Below are 19,683 nucleotides of genomic sequence, written 5' to 3' on the forward strand. Positions count from 1 at the left end.
GGTTGGATTCGAACCTACCACCTTAGGTGTATGTGGCTGGCACCTTAGCCACTTGAGCCACAGGCACCGAGCCTAAGATAGAATTTAATATTAATACTTTACATGCAAAAATAATAAATGTTATTTTATATAGAAAATTGCTTTTCAATACAATTATACATATCAGCAATACCTCATAACCTCAGTATATCAGCAGTCACTGGGCTTAATTTTAGTTTTTTATGACTTAATTCTTTCTTATATATGTTCCAAATTAAAAGAGAAAATATACCTTTTTAAATAAAGAGAATAAAACTCATTCTACTTTGCAATTACCAAATGGGTCCAGAAGCCCCTTTTTAAAAATCTCAGAACCATGAGGGATCAGGGAGAGGGGAGGAGGGATGGGGATGGGGATTAAGGTGTATGGCACACCCCTTGGAGGTGGGGCACAATTATAAGAGGGACTTTACCTAACAACCATAATCAGTGTAACCTAATTCTTTGTACCCTCAAGGAATCTCAAACAATTTAAAAAAAGAATATGTAAAAATATAAATAATTGAAAAATCAAAACAATAAAAAAATATCTCAGAGGCATTATGGGATTGTAGTGATTTTATTTTTTCTATATTTTGAAACATGTTACTATTTCATCATCGTAGGGATAATTACCCATCAATTATGCATCCAGTTATCTCCAAATGTGCTTGAAAAAAGACTTAAGTAATAGATAAATGAAAGAACCATGGAATGGCTTAGAACCCTGCCATTCAATAGACTGCTCAGTAATGATTGAAATGTTCTATTCCATGTGGTGCAACCCAGTAGGCACTAGCAGCGGCTACAGAGAAGTGTGACTAGTGCAACCAAGATGGTACCTTTTTATTTTTTTAATTTTAATTAATTTCAATTTAAATAGCCACATGAACTGAAGAGACACTACATTCAATAGTGTGGGCCCACGGGAATGAATTATCAGTGAAGTAAACTGTCACAACTGCATCACCCTTCATATTTCTTATTACACTACCCGAAGTATTGCAACATCTTGGAAGATAATAAAAGAAGACTGGAGATACCATCTTTGCAGTTCGCTTTTAACTTTCATTGAATAGAGTGGAAAATTTAGAATTTTCCATTCCTTCCTAGAGAAGAAACCGACAGAGGGAAAGGTTTCCCAGCTGGAGAGGAATCAGAGATGAACGCAGAAGTCAGACGCCAGCGCTTAGCACACTAAAGGTGACAGGGAGATTAAAAGCCAATGACCACCCTCTTCTAGCTTGAAATTCAGTCTTACTATGAAACCCATTTATAGCTTTTCTTATGAAAGCTATAACCCAATTATAGCCCAAGAAGAAGGGGAAAAGGGATAGGGAGGGGAGGGGAGGGGGGAGGATGGGTGGAGGGAGGGTAAATGGTGGGACCACACCTACGATGCATCTTACAAGGGTACATGTGAAATTTATTAGGTGTAGAATTAAATGTCTTAACACAATAACTAAGAAAATGCCGTGAAGGCTATGTTGACCAGTTTGATGAAAGCATTTCAAATTGTATGTAAAACCAGCATATTATCTCTCTGATTACATTAATGTCCACAGCTATGATTTAATTTAAAAAAAAAAAAAGGTGACGGAGAAACTGATCACAGAATTGAGGTCTCAGACTATGACTCTCAGATGATGATATCCTAGGCTAGTTCTTAAACCCAAGAATCAGTAAATGAACAATATTATTTCTAAGGACAAAAGAAAATATGGTACTCTCATACCATCATTTAAGAGGAAGCACCTCCCTCAAATGGTGTTTTATGAAAAGAGCCTGGACCATCCTTTTGTGCTAAATGAATATGGAACAATTTTCCTTCACCTTTTGTGATGTTTATACACCCAAATTTACTTTATATACAGTTTGTAAAGGGTACATGGTCAGTTGCTGAAGACCGGTATAAAGAGGTGATTGGCAGGAAATAGATAAAGTCGAAGTAAAAAAGAATTCACTAGATTGATAAATTAAATGTCCTTTGAACCTGAATGGTAAACTTTTGCTGGCATACTGAAGGTATGGGTATTGTACTAATACTGAAGGTTTTGGGTATTGTACTAATCAACATAAGATAGGTCATTTAAAAGTGTAAAACCCCAGAAATAAAGTAAAATAATGATTGTATTTCCAACTAAATTACTTGAAATGGCTGGAAGCATGGACCCTAGAGCTACAGGGCCCTGGGCTGGAATGCCAAGTCCCATGCTAACTGTATAAGCTTTAGCAAGTTAGTCAGGCTCTCTTAAGATCCAGGTCCCTCATCTGTAAAATAAGGATTAAGAAAATTACTCCTTCTTTATAGAGTTTTATAGGGATTAAATTTGGCATCCAAAGTGCTCAGCATAGTACGCGACACATAGAAAAAGGTAGATACAATATCGGCTACAGATAGTGCTTTTATTATCCTCGAGGTGCTTAGCACAGCTCTCCTTAACTGTTGGATTGGGGAATCGGCTCTGTGCGGAATGACAGCCACATCCTATTTATTACCATCAGAACTCATCATTGTTGATGCCTACAGCTCACGTCAGGTACCCAGACTCCGCATGAAGCAGAGCCAAGGAGGGAGAGACCCACCCCTGCGGCGGCTGGGGTTGGTGTGTGTGTCTGTGGACACCACAGACGAGGCCCCAGAGGCCAGAGCACTGAGTCTTTTCAACTTCACTTTAATCTTCCCTTTTTTATTGTTAGACTGAGCATACATTATGTACTGAATTCAAGTTATACAGAAAAGTATGAGGAGAAGGGTCAAACTTTCCTGAAATCTTACCACCCAGAGAAAACCCTATTATCCTTCCAGGCTCTTCTCTGTAGACATACATAAATACACATATAAATTTACAGAAAGGGCTATCCTAAGTTTGAGTCGTTAGTTTTTTGTACTCAAGAACATCTTCCGACTCATTAGCTGGAGACCTATGTGGTCATTCTTAGCAGAGCTCTAACTGTAAACCCCTGCATTCTGTGAGCACACAAAGTAGCAGTAAAAAGTGACAATCAAAAGAGAATACTAAATTACAGCTTAGCTCAAAAAGTGAAGTGAGCTGTAAGGTTCCAGTGGATTTTAAAAACAAGTGAAAATCGGAGACATTTGCCTTTTGTTTATGAAAGTACTGGACAGAATGAGGAGCTGGGCTCAGGACGTGCTGAGTGGCACACCCCATTCCCCAAATGGCTAGGACTTACGGAATGTGAAACTTGTGAAACTGAACTTTTAATAAAATGAGAACTCGCCTGTAAACTCAGTATATTTTCAAGGTTTAAAACTTTTATTTTATCTAGATCAGAACTCTTTCAGTCTTGGCATCAAAAAGTTATTTCTGAGTGCTCAACAAATATGAAAAATATGGGTCTGGACTCAAGTCTTGGCCAGATATGTGTGAGTCCTTATTCTGGGGAGGCCACCATGTCCCAGGATAAGCCAGTGGCCCACAGACCTAAATCACTGAGGCCCCACCTCAGGGGACACTCAAGGGATGTTCAGCTGGAAGTCTGACCTCACTCCTTCTGGGACTCATTTCCATCCTGCCAGAACCAATAAGCATGGCTGAAAAGATGTTAACATACCAGTATTATTTTTACCCATTTTTATATGCTTCCTATTATTATTATGGCTACTGCCTAGACTATCAAGAGCGTTTTTGCTACTCCCGTCCTAGATAATGAAAATACAGTTATAGCGAAAGAATCTGTGTTATCTAAACTTCTGCTGATTTAAAGAGATTACATTCACAATTTTCAAACTTGGGAAAGAGTTTATAAAACTGCATTTCCTCTGAAATTGGTCTAAAATAATCTGCTTGACCTAATCATTTTGTGTAGCACAGGGAGCTTTAGTTTGGGGTTGGAGCAGGGAAAGGGGATTGAAGACCAGACTGCAGGGGTGGGGAGAAGATGCACAGCCGGGGAAAAGTCTGCCAAAGAATAAGGAGTGAGCCCAGGAAACACTAATCCAGGCCCTGGCAATACCAGCAAAAAGGCAGGCAGGACAGCTAACTTGGCCGGGGGGATGGAGGGGGAGCAGAGAGATTCACCTGGGCCATCCAGGAAAAAGGTCAAAAAAGGCCAGTTTATTTAATAGAAAGTGCAGCTGGAACATCCAACAAGGTGAAACCCTGTTTTTCAAGCCTAGAACCCAAAGTAATATCCCACAAAGCCACAGACAAAAACAGCTGATGGGTCCCACAGACAGAGCCATGCAATTTTCTTCCCTGGCATAGGGTAGGGGGTGGGGAGGGCTTCACTGGCCCCCACTTGGGAGGCAAGAGCAGTCACCAGCAAAGAAACCTAACAGGCCATCTGTGTCATTTTTCTGCCCTCCTCTTCCCCCCACTTTCCCTTCTAGGCAGGTTATTGACCAAAAGAAACATGTTTTCACTACAAGAAAACTTACAATGGTGAGTCATCATTACACTAATAAATATACTCTGTATAATAAGCCCTCTCCCTCTCTCTCTCTCTCTAGGCTATTAAAGTGAAAACAACACAGACAATATCTAGGGAAACGGTTCCCTTTACATTCATGGCCATTAGAATAGAGGCTCTCACTTGTGGGCCCCAGCCAACAGCATCAGCCTCATGTGGGAGGTGGTGGGAGATGCAGACTCCCAGGGCCCGCCCCAAGCCTACTCAGTCTGACTCTCTGGGGCTGGGCCCAGCCTCCAGGTGATTCTGATGCAAGCTTGAGAACACTGGCCTAGTGGGAAGAACCTGGGATGGGAGCCAGGAGGCCTAATTTGGATTTAAGCTCGGAATTTTGTGGTCTAATTCAGTGAAATTCTCTGTGTGCATGGAGGAATTGGTCCTTCTCCTCAGAGGGCACATAATCCGCTATATTCTTTTGTTCCTCCAGGATAGAAGTTATTTTTGTTGTTGTTTTGTTTCTCATTTGTATTTCTAGTGCCTGCGGCATCCCAGGCACTCAATAAACAGGCAGTGATTTAAGCAGCCGAGCTATTCAATGACTGTGATAAATGCTACCATGTCAGTCATCAGCTACCGTTCTGTTACCCCAGTCTAGGCAACACCAGCCGCCGTTGATTTAATATTTATTGCGTGTCAGTGCTGAGTGCTTGTCATACATCAGTTCATTCAATCTTGTTAGCATTCTGTGCCATGAGTGGTATTTTTTATCTCAAAATGTGAAGGGGTGCAAACATTTTCATTACTTGGATCACTTCTGTACTGCTTGAGCCACAGTTATCAGTGCGCCCATCACCCAAATTGTATTCGTTGTGACCATTAGGTAGGTTTTTGCTCCTTCCCTCCTCCACCCTCCCCTCTGCTTGATTTCCCATGAGTTTACATCCCTCGGTGCATATACGTGCTCGCTGGTTAGTTCCAGTTTATTAGTACACCTGGTGTTTGTTTTTTCAGTCTTGAGATACTTCACTTAAGATAATGGTCTCCAATTCCTTCCAAATTGCTACAAAAGGCATCAATTCATCCTTTTTATGGCTGAGTAAATACTACAGGTATATATATATCATATTTTGTTAGTCCATTCATGAATTGATAGGCATTTGGGTTGATTCCACATTTTTGTAATTGTGAATTGTGCAGCAATAAACATTCTAGTGCAGGTGTCTCTTTGATAAAATGACTTTTTTTCCTTTGAGGAGATACCCAGTAGTGAGACTGCTGGATTGAACAGTAGGTATACTTTTAGTTTTTGCTGTGGATAGTATTTTTAGTTCCACTTTGTACATGAGAAACTGAGGCTCAAAAATATTAAGTAATTTGGTGCGGCACCCATAGCTCAGTGGTTAGGGCACCAGCCACATACACTGAGGCAGGTGGGTTTGAACCCAGCCTGGGCTTGCTAAACGACAATGATAACTACAACAGAAAAAAGCTGGGTGTTGTGGCAGATGCCTGTAGTCCCAGCTACTTGGGAGACTGAGGCAAAAGAATCACTTAAGCCCAAGAGTTTGAGGTTGCTGTGAGCTGTGATGCCATAGCACCCTACTGAGGGTGACACAGTGAGACTGTATCTCCAAAAAAAAAAAAAAAAAAAGTACGTATATATATTCTTCCAAAATCCCACAGCTGGAAAGTGGGAGAGCCAGTGTTGAACCCAAAAACCTTTTGCAAAGCTCATGCCCCCAAATATGGTGGTGGTCTAACCTGACTCTGGGGCAAATTTCCCCCTAAGGTTGGTGGCTGATTATCTTCTCACCATGTAAATTACAACTATACTGTGTGGGCATCACCTTAAGGGTCAAAAACTAAGAAAACCACCAAGTCCATATTTTGCCATGTAAATGCACTCCCATGTATAATGTGCACTGTCGTTTTGGGCCCAAACTTTCAGGAAGACACCCCTTGAGAAAGTGGCTGGCTCTCAGCCAGGAGAGACACATCTGGGGAGGACAGACGCTCTCCTGGTAAACATGCAACTCACTCTGCCCTCCTATAGCTGCCCGCTCTGTGAAGGCTGCCCCTTCCCTATGACCCTGGAGCCCTTTGCTCTCTACCACAATGGGAGCCACAGCCAAGATGGCCATGTGTATGGCCACCAGGGCAGGGGATTCTGAGGCCATGCCACCTCGGGGCAGCCAGGCAGGTCCCCCTCCATGTGGCTGGGCCTCAGTCCTCACCTCGCATGACTGCAGCCTGCCTCCCCATCCCCAACACCACTTCCTTCCCCGATAGTGGTGCTTGGCAGAAGCTGCCCTGGTCCATTCCCACAAGATCCTGGGTCCACCTGGACTGGAACCCCACACACCCGGCAAGCCTAGACAAGATGCTGCAGCAGCCCCAGGAGGCCTGCTGGGCTCCCCAGCTCCTGAGCCACACTACCCATGTATTGTGTGCACCCTTATTTTTCCTCAAAAATTTAGGCAAAAATATGCACATTATATATATGAAAACATGGTATTAGGAGAGCTGGAGCACTGGTACCCACACTTTAGGATTTCACAGGCCAGAAAGAAAATTCTTAAAGTAAAAGTAATAATTGGCGCAAACCCTCCTAAGTACCAACCAACTATCCCCATTGTTTCCTGTAAGAAAAAAAAAAGTTGCTATCAAAAAGACAAAAGAGTTAAGTTTAGAATAAAGACTAGATGCGGCATTACATGCTTGTTCTTATAGACATTGATCATTTCGTTCTCTTTTTCTCATTTTTCAGCAGATTGGCATTTTGTTTTCACTGGGCTCAAGAAAGTATAGAGTGGTCATGGACTATTCTGTCCCTTAGAAGCCAGGCAAAACTGATTACAGGAAGAGCAAAGGGGGACACAGGCCAGGCCACAGCAGCCTAGAGAGGCAACTGGAGGGGCCACAGGTGGGGTATCCCCACCCAGGTGAGCCAGGGAGAATGGGGCAGATGTGAGGCAGGCCCACAGGCACGGGAAGGCTGGGTGTGGCCATCGCATCGATGCCAAGGTGAGTTAAAAAGAGGCAGCACACAGGAGAAGCCCCCAAAGGTCTGAAATCAGTCTAAGGCTCTGATATCAGGGCAGTGACAGCCGCTTACTCAACAGTGGCTCTTCCTCTCTCGTCATCTGGGTTATCTTCATGCTCTTCCTCATAGTAAGTCAAAGATTAATTTGACATCTGTCATCTGCTATTTCTTATGAATGATTTAGGGCCAGAAGAGAGCTGGCTGGGGTTGTTGGAGGCCCAGGGGCTACCAGAGTCAGAGGCTATAAGTACAGATAGAAGGGAAAGGGGGGTTAGTCCACAAAGACCTTACCTTACTAGGAGGTGGCCCGTGGTCGTCTAAGTATGTGGAATTTCCTAGAAAATAAAAAGAAGAAGAAAGGTGAAGAATCAAGTTTTTTTAAATACAAAATGAACTTAGTGTAAAGTCACTGAAAATAAACACTCCCATTATATGGTATTTTATTCAGACAACAATACCAACAACAACAACAAAAAAAACAAACAAACAGACAATCACCAGTTTGGTTGGCGTCTCCTGATATTACCAGGCGTGGTTTAACAGTTTCAGCAGTTAGATTCTACACACATGTATACACACGCAGAAACACACACCATTGCTCTTCACCCAGTATCTGTTGCATTTACCCCCTAGACCACTGGTTCTCAAACTTCAGCACGCATCAGAATTAGGTGGATTAACCCAGGCTCACCAGCACTGCCCCCAGAATTCAGATTCAGCAGCTCTGAGAAGTCACATTTCTAACTACTTCCCAGGTCACACAGTCTGGTCCTGGAACCACTCCTTGACAACTCCTGCACGCTTTTTCTCCAGTTTGTCTTAAAATTGTCAATTTCTCTTCTCTGTTTCAGTCTAGCATGACTTGTCTTCACTGAAAGACATTTCTTAGCATGTTTCAGAGCCCGTGATTATTGTTTCCAGATGAAAGGATTCAGAGGGGGCCTGAAAGGGAAGTGAAGTTTACTGAGTTCCCTTTTTATTTACCAAATACTCGCTAAGTGTTTTACGAGTATTCATTCATCTAATGTGAACATCAAAAGTGGGTTAGAACTGTCCCCACTTCACAGAGGAGAGAACAGAGACCTGGAGAAACTCAGCAACTTGCTCACAGCCACATAGCTGTTAAACTCAGAGAGGAGAGAACGCTGGTTTTCCAGAGTGTGTTCAGGCATCTGCCCATCTGAACAGCCAACCTACCATCCTGCCATCTTGGGCTTCTGTGCTGCCCAGAACCCCCCCCCCCCGCCGCCCCGTTACTACCTGGAGACATCTGATCACCTGGGCAAGCCCACGATGCAATCTGTATAACCCAGAGGTTCCGATCCAAGAGGGGTAATTCCAGTAAGTGTAGGGGAAATTGTCTGCGCCCAAGAAGTAAGAATGACCAGACTTGCTAATGGAACAAACCACAGAAAATACTGGAAATGTAAGAACACTTCCAGAGAGCAGTAGATCAAAGAATGACATCAATGTCATAGTTTGAGGGGATAAAAGGTGCTCTTGACAGAAGAAAGCAAAAGTGACTTAAGAAATTGAAATTAAAGGAGGAAGCCGAGCTTAAGGCAGGGACACTTCAACTGGGGAAAAATATCCAAACGTAATAAATAAGTGAGTTTTGGCTGATAGATTTTTCCACACTGAGTCATCATCTGTCCCCTTTCTTCTGTCTTCTGATGTATAGCCCGCTTGATGTCCTCAATGACTGTATTCCAACTGGCCTTTTGCATGTGGTAAAGAGACAGCCAGGTCCAAATTTAGTGGGCAAGATCCTCAAATACCAACACCTGGCTTGCTCATCATGGGGCTATTTTCAAGAACCTTTTAAACATGATTAGCAGATCTTAACTGCTAACGGATTGTTAGATCTTAACTATTGTGCGAAGCACGCATAAATAAAAAATAAGATCTCTACAAGACCCTTAATAAACAGTGTATGTGTGTGAATTCAGGGAAACAGTTGCGTGAGTCTGAAAAACTATTTAGAAATATCCCAGCACAGTGCAGCAGCAGAGAACTCCCATCCGCTCATCACAGGACTGTGCTCTCCAGGTACCAACCTCAAGGATCAAAGACAGCCTGAACAACAAAATGTTTCTGAAATACTGAAAGTTGCTGCAAGAACCAAAGTGTCTAAAAACTCCTAAAAAGGAATGAATTAAATAAATCACTGCACCTCATACTCCAGGCTCAGCTACCCAATCATTCCTTGGCACCCCAGCTTACTCTAAACATCTCACATGTCCCCTGTCCAAAAATGGAATTCTGTTCACTCCAATTCCATCCCTCGAATTTCTGCCTCCCTTCATTTCCTTATTGGCTAACACAACATGGTCCGTTCCCCCAAACAGGTCCCTTTTTTCAGGCCAAAGCCCTAGAGTCATCCTTTCCCCTGTGCCAAAGTGATCCATCTTTCTCCCTGTGCCATACATACCAACCCCGGAACAAGTCCTGTCAACTTGGCCTTCAAAATAGAACACAAATCTGACCACTCCTCAAAGCCCCGCTGGGCCACCCTGGAGCATCGTTAAGTCTTTATCTCTGATTTTCTCCCCTACACGTTTATTAATGGCAGTGAGACCTTTTAACCTTATCAGTTAGACCATGTCCACCTTCTGCTTAAAACTCTATTTCTCTAAGAACAACATAGTCACCTCCTGTACTTCCCAGGCCCTGTGTCCTCTCTGCCTCAGACAGCACCAACCTCCTGTCGCCCAGGGGCCTTCTGCACCGGCTCTTTCCTCTTCCCCACCCACTTCATTCAGGCTCAGCTCAAACATCTTCCTTGAAGGTGCCCTCTGAGTTCTCACTTTGAAATAGCAGGCTCCTTTTTTGTGTGTTTACTAACTCACTGTCCAGCTCTTTCAACTGCAGTATAAACTGCCCAGGAACAGGGAGCCCTGACTGACATATTCTTGCTACAGTTCCTAGAACAGAGCCTGGAACTTAGTGTAGGAACCTTGAATTTCCTTGATGGATAAATACACCTAACTATGTTAACTCACTTTCCGCTCTGGAAATCTTAGCAATGGCGTGTAAAACATGAAATTTCGCTTGTGCATGAGCCTAATATGGTTTTTGGCTGTAAGGTTTGCAATGTTTTGAACAAGTGAACAAAAATATTAATCACAGAGTTTAGGGGCAGGGATGAGGAAGAGCTATCTTGGAGGAGACAAAATTATACAGGTGTCTGCCTCATAATTTATCCCCTTATGACTCAATGCCATGACCTAAACATCTATATGAGACCATGTAATTTTCTCAACCTCCCTACACCTATTTCTTCTTGTATAAATGAAGAGAATGATAGAATCCAGTTTATCGGTGTATTGTACGATTAAGTCAAATAATGTAGGTAAGGCACTTAACCCAGGACCAGGCAGGCACAAAGCAAGCCCTTAACAAACGCTAGTCCTGTGATTGTCACGATTGTTCTGCCCACTCCTCCTCGGTGGAGACATGACCTTCAGGTTGCAAGACTTCCACATAGATGTGAACAGGCGCCTCTCATCTTAGTGTTCTCATGGATAAGCAAAAGTGACCCCCACTGGTATAGGTTTGAGTCCTACAGAATACCTTTGACACAACCTAGTTAAATCCTTTGTTAGTTTTAATTATGAGAAATTATGAAACTAAAGTAAGAGAACAATGTACCCCAGCGAGATGGTCAATTCTATTCCCATTTTATCTAATGCCTTTTTTTTTTAAGGACACTGGCTTCAAGGTTATCTTAGCAGGTATGTCTATCCCAAATTATTTCCTTTCGAGTGTTAAGCACTACCTCAAAATGGAGAAGCACTGATGAGCAGGACAAAGGTCCCCAAGCACAGGCAATCGATGGTCAGGGCCACGCTGCCCCAAGCCCCCGGTCCTGGCCCCCTCATTAAGCATCTCTCATCCGTTTACTCCGCCAGCACTTACAGTTCAGCTCCCATTTTATAGAAGGACCTCGAGACCAAATAAAAAAATGAGAAAATCCTACTTTTGCCGCTAGACTATATAATAACCTTTATCGAGTGCCTCCTGTCTCCAGGTGCTTTATAAAGATGTTCTACCTGCTCCTCACAAGGACCCCACGAGGTGAGACGAGCTGAGCATCTCCCCCAGGCCACAGAAGAAAGCAAACGATGATGACTCAGTATGGAAAAATCTATCAGCCAAAACGCACTTATTTATTACGTTTGGATATTTTTCCCCAGTTGAAGTGTCCCTGCCTTCAGCTCGGCTTCCTCCTTTAATTCCAATTTCTTAAGTCACTTTTGCTTTCTACAGAGCCAGTGAACAAAACAGGAGAATGGGAACTCATGGAGCCCGACCAGTTTTGATCCTTCTGCTCTGTAAAATGCAAAAATATTTTAAGATAATTCATCATCTTCTTATCTTTCCCCTTCCTTCCTTCGTGATTGAAGACTTTCATAATCAGATGTCACAGCACAGAAATGAGCCAAGCCTCCCAAACACTCCTTTCTGCACACAGAAGGGAACGGGCACACCAGTGGGGGCACCTGGCCCGGGCCCAGCATCTCCCCAGCAGATCTCTGGGCTGCTGTGGTTTATCATAACACAGCGGCGACAAATCTCTCACAACGGTCACAGGGGTACAGAACCGGAAGAAGAAGAGCAACGCACACACAGGTATTTCTTCAGCTGGAGACAGCCAGTTCTCTTCTCCTAGGGCATAACCGTATTATTATTTGATACGTAGGTAGAGCTTTTCATCCTAGGATCTTACACTTTCATAGCGCCAAGTCAACAAAACTGCAAAACTGTCAGAAGTTTTTTAAATGAAGTTGGTAACTTGCTCCCTGTGGAGATCAAAGGATGAGCTCTGTTATCAAAAAGAGCTTCCCTGGATAGGCTCCCAGGCATCAAAGGAGCTTCTGGCTGCACCGTCTTGTAGAGAATTCTAGGGTGAGTGTCAAGCTGTGGGTTAGTAAGAGCAGGCCCCAAGCCCTTCAGGCCTCCAAGCATGAAGTCTGAGATCCAAATTTGGGGAAGAGAAGAAAAGGCAGAGGTGGGCTGTCAAGGGTCTGTAGTCAGGACAGAGGACAAGTACTCCCTGGTCACCCACCTGCATGCCTGTGTGTGTTCACCCTAGACACCCCAGGCTCAGATACAGACCACAGTGCCCTGCCTGGTAGGACATTCTTATATTTGGAGGCCCACAGGGCCCATCATCTCATTTATTTCCAGAAAGTAACCCACATTCCGGCCTCGTTTTCATATCTTCAAGTCCTTCCTTTGGGGAGTAAGAATCACAGTACCTCATGGAGCTGGAAAGAAAGGCCAGGCTTACACTCCACACGTCTTCCCTCCTACCACCCCCAAACTTGCAGAAGGGCCTGTCTCCTAACTGCCAAGAAATCACTGGTGCGGGCTGACACAGCACTCAGCCTCCGAGAGAAATTCCAGCTTAACCAACTGCTCAGGTAGGCGGAGGCGACAGAGAGAACCTTCTGATTAAAAGCCACACTGCAGCCTGGGGAACTGGGTGCTGCCTCTCTGTTCCCTGTTACATGACAGGTGACATGACTCTGCACATGTATTAACATTTACGGAAGTACACACCCAAACTGACACCACCACACTGGTGGTTTAATAATGTTTCTACAATGACCGGACGAGAAGCTACGTGATCTCCGACTTTGCAACCAGCTAACAATCTAACAATTGTATTGTTACAATACAATCTAACTCTTACCTTATACATCAAGCCCTTCTTGGTGGAGACCTCCCAGGGAGGTTGTAAATAGAACATGAGAGGGTCCTGTGCAAAGGTGTTAAATCCCAGTGCACAGGAGTTACAGACAGTCTGTGCACTTGCCAGAGTTTACAGGAACTACCTGACTCCACGTGGCAGTAGGTGCATTTCAGGAAACTCACGTGAAGGCTGATACCAGAAATGAGCAAGCCAAGATCTGTGACTTGAATCTGAACAGTTCTGGCTGTTTACTGTAATATATTACACCCAGACCTCAGCTGACAGACCAAGGCATGCGAACCACACAAGAGCCCTCTGAGTCTTCTGTGAACAGGGCCGTGAAGATCAAGGTAGATACGGTGCACCCAGATAAACAGGTTAATCCTCGCCTTCTAGTAGAGAATGCCCCAAGAACGTTATTGCACTCTGAATATATCACTCTGCCTCCCAATGTTTTCCATATACACAACTGTAAAAGTAAAATAAGATCACAGGTAAGAAACACATGAGGACAATTTCACGCTATAAAAAAAGCTCAGGATAAAATAAGCGCCGAGTAGGCGTCCCTGGCAGTGCTAGCTCACTGGTTGTACTACAGGTGCAGGAGCACGATGAGAGCCGCCTTCACCGCTTCTCACTCAGGGTTCTTAAGCCCTCACTGCACATTCTCCTGCCTGCTTGGAAGAAAGTTGGTGTCAGGTCTCAGCCTTCGCTATTCTAATTTCATGATTCTGGGACAAGTTTCAGGCATTTGCTATTTTTTAAAGTTCCTCAGATAATTCCAACGTCTAGCCAAGGTTGAGAGCCGCTGAGCTACAAAGCACAAATTAATGTCCTTCATTATTTAGGCTGAATCCCATTTTCCAGAGGAATAAAACATCTTACTCAGGCTCATCTTAATCTTGGGTGCCCGCCATTGTTTCCGGTGGAGATTCTACAACACAAGCTTCATGTCAGAGGAGAATGCAGCTAGAGGGTGGGTGACCACAGAATCCCAACGACAGGGGCGGCTAACCAAGCCCTTCTGGTCAGCACCTGCTGGGGGGACGGGGGAGGGGTAAGGAGATTGACAAGGACCAGGGCTGGCTCACAGGCTACCTGGGGATGGGCGGGCACAGGGCACCTCTGGGCATGGAGTTTACTCCTAAACTACCCAGATGGCCTAAACCTTTCTGCAACTCCAAAAAAATCTTTTCAAGAATAATTTTCAGAGCTTATAGCTTCAGAACATATAGTTCCTGCAAACAACACAATGTCCCATTAAACCTTTATTTCATAGGTAGAAAGAGGAGGTGAGAACACAATCCTTCCCCTGCCCCGAGATTTCCCAGACCCCACCTGACTTAAGCCACCAGGGGATACTCCCCCAGCTAGGGGACGCTCATACACTTTACAGGCCCATAAGAGGTCTCTAAAAAATCTGAAGCAAAGACATTCTCTCATCCCAGTCCACGGAGGCAGCCCCTCTTTCTAGCTGAAGGCCCAGGACCAAGAGGAGGTGAGGAAACCAGGCGAACACAGACAAGCGTGATGCCATGACTGGGTGAACCCGAGAGAGGCCACCACAATCCAACAAAGAGAAACTGCTGGGATTGCTGACATGAGGGACCGTGGCGGGAAGGATCAGGTGCCAAGGATGTTAAATAGCAACCATCACTCTTCTGTAAGACAGACAGCAGGAAGGAGCCCAGGGGAGTCGCTCAAGGAACTCTGAGATATCACTAATAGAACTAACCTGTGACAAGGAACAGAAGCCCTGGGGCCACAGGGTTAAGAAACTTTACACTCCAGAACAAAAAAGCCTGGTTCGGGTCTTAGTCTGCCCCAGCAGACTTACCTTGGAAATATCATTCAACTTCACTGAGGCTTACGGACCCCACTGGCAAGTCAAGAGTTAAGAAACGTATATCTATTAAATGTAAACTTAAATTAATTAAATGGGCAAAGCCTTTGGCTCAGTGCTTGCCTGTCACACAGTAAATACTCAGTGAAGGGCTGCTACTTACTCTTCTTATATTGCACAATGTCAGCTATATTTAATTTTTTTTTTTTTTTTTTTTTTGCTGGGGCCAGGTTTGAACCTGCCACCTCTGGCATATGGAACTGGCGCCCTACTCCTTTGAGCCACAGGTGCCGCCCCAGGTATATTTCATTTAATAATTTTACTTATTATTTGGGAAATCAAAGGGAATCTTGGCACCAGGGTAGCAGTCTATTGTATAAAGGATTAGTATTAATATAAAACAATTATGTGATATTTTCTATTACTTTCCAATACTATCTTGATTGATATGTCTTTTAAAATGCACAAAAAAATTGTTTTCAATTATCTGAACTACCTTTAGCAATGTGCAAATGAACTTCCAGCACCTCAGGGGATATAATTTATTCTTGACTCTGAAGTCTTGCATTAGAAGATCTATTTTTGCCTGAATTGGTCCCTGAAGAATAAAAATGTTTTAATTCTAAGTAGCCTTATGGAAACTGTAATATGCATTAGTGTCAATGTCAAAAAAGCCACCTCTACACTGCGTCAATTTTGATCAAACATAAGCAGTTCTTTCCAGAGTCGTTTTTCCCAGGTGGTTTTAAAAATCATAATTATAAGAGCTTGAAATCCTTTCCTTTTTACATTCAGAAGGAGCCATTTCACACAGGGTTCTGGTTACCTATACCATGATCACGGGACTGTGTCTCCCCCATGGAGTCTGGGCCTCTGATAAGACACTTTAAATGAAGGGCTCGCTGTGGAAGGCCATGCCACAACCCCCAGCTTTGTCCTTGCCAAAAAATTATGCTAATGCCACACTTTCCACCATTAACCATGGCTTACATTTCCCTAAGAGGTAGCTGTCAGCACACACCAGCCAGTCTTAACAACGAGGAGTTTGTATGCTAAGTAAATGCCCCCAACAGCTCTATTTCTTATAATTAACGTAGCCCCCAAAACACTGTAATGAAGGAAAATGGCTGGCACAGCTTTATTTAAGCTTTAATAAAATTATTTTCCACTGAATTAAAACAAATGGCTTCATTAACTACAAACACATAAATATTTTTACAAAAATACCTGTTTAAAAAATCTGGAATGCTCACCCAACCAGTTAACAAAAACAAAAATATTCTGGAAATACTTTCTTGATCCTAAATGTGAAAAATGAGCATTCTAGGCACTGAAAAATAATATCCAAATTAAACTGCTGTCAAATATGATTTAGAGAGTGGCTTCCTTTCCTCCTTAAACTTAAAAGCAAATTAATGGTCTTCCCATTTTCATTTTAGACTCAAAGACACTGCCTTGTTTTATAATATACATAATATATACTTTTTTTCTCATTAAATCTGAATATACATTTTAGGATGTCAAGGGTAAATTTGTAGAAGGAAATTACTTTCAGAATCAAATGATCAGTGTACTGCTACTATAAATAACCACGTAAATATTCACATAAATGTGTATTATTTCAAATGAGCTCAGGAACTCATCCTAGTATCATGTGATCTTATGCAGACCGGAGTGGAGTATCAAAGAGAGATGGAATCACGTAGCTTTCTCTTTCATTCTGTCAGATTCTTGCTCTAAAGTAATTGCTGCAGTCAACTGATCCCACCTGCGGAACTACAGCGCTCCTGCCAGCACGGCGCCCCACTCTGACACAGCAAGCCTCCAGCCAGCAGCCAGGTAGGTCCTCTTCTGCTATCAGGACCTGGACTCCAAGTGGCTGCAGAGAAGACTGACCCCTTCCAGCACGTGCTTACTGCATGAAGCCCCCCAGTAAGTGCACACTACAGGATGAAGAATGCACAGTTAAGAATCTACCTGGGGAGAAATAAAACAAGACAAGCCTGAAGAAAAAATCAGTATCCTCACCACCATAATCAGCAGTCAGCACTGAGGATGCTGTTCTAAGCAACGCGCTCTCCAGGCCTCACCTGATAGTAATGCAATGAGGCGCAGGATGGTGAAGTGACCGTGCAACACCAGACAGCCAATCTGCAGGAGCTCCTGGACCTGCCCCCGCCGCCTGACTCTGATGCACTTTGCACACCCACACGCACCCTCTCGGAGATTCTAGTCCAGGAGCCAGTGTGGTTCAAGGTCTTGATCCTCGGAACTGGGTGCTTTCTGGGGCCACTCAGGGACAGCCTGAGCACAGCAGGTCTGAGCTCTAGGAGCAAAGTCCAGTACCCACCAGCTACATGTACCCAAGGCAGAGCATCTGCCACATACCAAGGACAAAGGGTCCCTGAAGAACCTGCCATCCCGGGTGCTCCAGGAGCCAGCACAGTGCTCAGGGGTGACAGCAAGGCATGGGGATGGACAGCAAGATGGGGCTGTGTTCCCGGTGGGCAACTCAAGACCTCTGGCTACCTTCTATCCATTTCTGGCTGATGTGCCCTCACCATGGTCCCAGTTAGCTGCAGAATGACCATCTGCGAGGGTGTGCCCATCCTGCAGTCACCATTATTTTGAAATAACTTAACATAAAAGGTTAGCTTAATAAAAGCATAATATAAAAAGTTAGCTTGGCTTAGAAATTCATTCATATTATTGCCAGAAATTTCAACATTACATTCATTAAAAACAGAAAAGGCAGCTCTACTTGAGTTTTTAAATACAATTTCAATTGATGAAAAATTTTGAAGTGTAGTTGTAGCGAATTGAACAATCCCCCCTCCCCCTGCCCTAGGTCCTTCTGCTCAAGTAGTCCACAGCCTAGTCCCCACGGCCAAAGGGACTTTGCAGGTGTGATTAAGTTAAGGATCCTGATATGGGGAGATTATCCAAGATTACTTGGGTGCGCCCGATGTAATCACCAAGCCCTTCTTAGAGAGAGGCACGCAGATCAGAGCCAGAGGAAGGGCAGGGATAAGGGAAACTGAGGCTGGAGTGACATGCTTTGTAGAGGGAGGGAGGGGCCACAAGTCAAGGCAGCCTGGAAAGGAAAAAGGCAAGAAAACAAATCGTTTCCTAGAACGCAGCCCTGGGGCACCTTGACTTGAGCCCATCAGAACCCATTCCAGAAAAACTGGGAGATACTTATTTTATAGTGTTATTTTAAGCAACACAGTTTATGATAGTTTGTTATAACAACATAGAAAATGCATACAGTTGTTTAGATATTTTTTCTTTTTTTGTCACCTCTTTATGTGAACAAAATTCGTTGTCAATGGTGACTCTCAAAAATTTGAATAAATTTTCATCCAAAAACCTTGCTCAGGAACTGAATAGAGCATTGCAAGTCTGAAATCTGAAAAAAAAAAAAAAAAGGCTACCATTATTAATTATAAATTTGAATGTTTTTTATTTGGAAGTTTTTTCAACTTCATAATTTAGTATCTACTATCTCTATTTAATATATTTTATTTTTCTAGTCATTACATAATAAGAGGTAGTGAGTTTTCCTCAAGACTCATACAGATACTCTCATCCTTACTGGTTCACCTCAGTGATAAAATATTGTCCTTTTCTATGTATTCCATGATGTGAAAAGTTCTGATACACTGCTGTGCTTAACAAATATGTAAAACATTAACAAACGGAGTGTGAAGTGTTATCTTAGAAAAAGGGCTTAAGTCCAGCCAAATTGCCGTTGCTCTAAGTCTGGAATTTCTCTCTCTCTAGCTTTGCTACCAGAGCCAGGATGGGTCACCTCCCTCAGCCCCACACGTGCACACCCACATAGGCACACATCCTATGATTTCAGACCAGAAAAATAATCCCAGATGTCATGTAGTCCAACTCCTCACATGACAGAGGAAATAACTGAACTAAAGAGAGGTTAAGTATCATACTTAGGCTGAGACACGCAGCTGATCAGTAGTAAAGGTTAGTAATAGGCCTAGATGCTGATGCCACAAGATGGCAATCTTACTACCTGCCATTTTTGACCCTAAGTGGTGAAGAGTTTCAAGCTTGATCTCCTGGCTTACTCTTCAAACTTGAATTGGAATGACTGGGCTTTCCTTAGTGTCATCAATTTTTTTTCTCTGAGGATATTACTGAGAGTATTTTTAAAAGGATGCTTCAAACAACGAAGACAACTCCCAAAGAGAATGCTCCACGTGTCCAGAATCCTGGACTGCAGGGAGTTCACTGCCTCCAAGGCTGCTACACCAATTTAGATGTTCAACGTTAGCATGTTAGTTGAAAAGAAGTAATACTTGGCAACATGAACTTCAGGAAATGAACCAAACACAGAGACCAGGCCATGAAATGCTGGTTTCATGAAATGTGAGTGAAATGCTAGATGTTTGGGAAAGTAAGGACAGTGTGACAGGTAGGAATTAGAGGCAGGGCAGTCACTACTGCACCCATCCAGTATTTATTGAAGGCTACTCTATGCTAGGTACTGTGCTGGGTCCTAGAGATACAGATGGCTCTGGGGATATAGTCTTAGTTTGGAGTATTATAGCAAATTACCACAACAAATTAAATGACAAACACTTCTGTCTCCCAGTTCTGGAATCTGGAAGTTTAAGACCAGGGTGTCAGCATAGTCAGGTTCCCATGAGGGCTCTCATCCAGGGCAGAGAGACAGAGGGAGCT

At 43.4% G+C, this 19,683-nt stretch overlaps 1 protein-coding gene across 1 annotated transcript in view; it reads right to left on the reverse strand.

Annotated features, from left to right (window-relative positions):
- The window catches only part of UST (uronyl 2-sulfotransferase), a 276,736-nt gene that overhangs the window by 156,766 nt on the left and 100,287 nt on the right, over positions 1-19,683 (reverse strand). The window contains exon 2 of the mRNA XM_003790259.3: positions 7,727-7,770. Coding sequence (XP_003790307.1) covers positions 7,727-7,770 — 44 coding nt within the window. The remainder of the gene's footprint in view (positions 1-7,726; positions 7,771-19,683) is intronic.

This window comes from Otolemur garnettii, unplaced genomic scaffold, assembly GCF_000181295.1.
Source record: "Otolemur garnettii isolate 467f Iridium unplaced genomic scaffold, OtoGar3 scaffold00042, whole genome shotgun sequence".
In the NCBI taxonomy this organism is placed as follows: domain Eukaryota; kingdom Metazoa; phylum Chordata; class Mammalia; order Primates; family Galagidae; genus Otolemur; species Otolemur garnettii.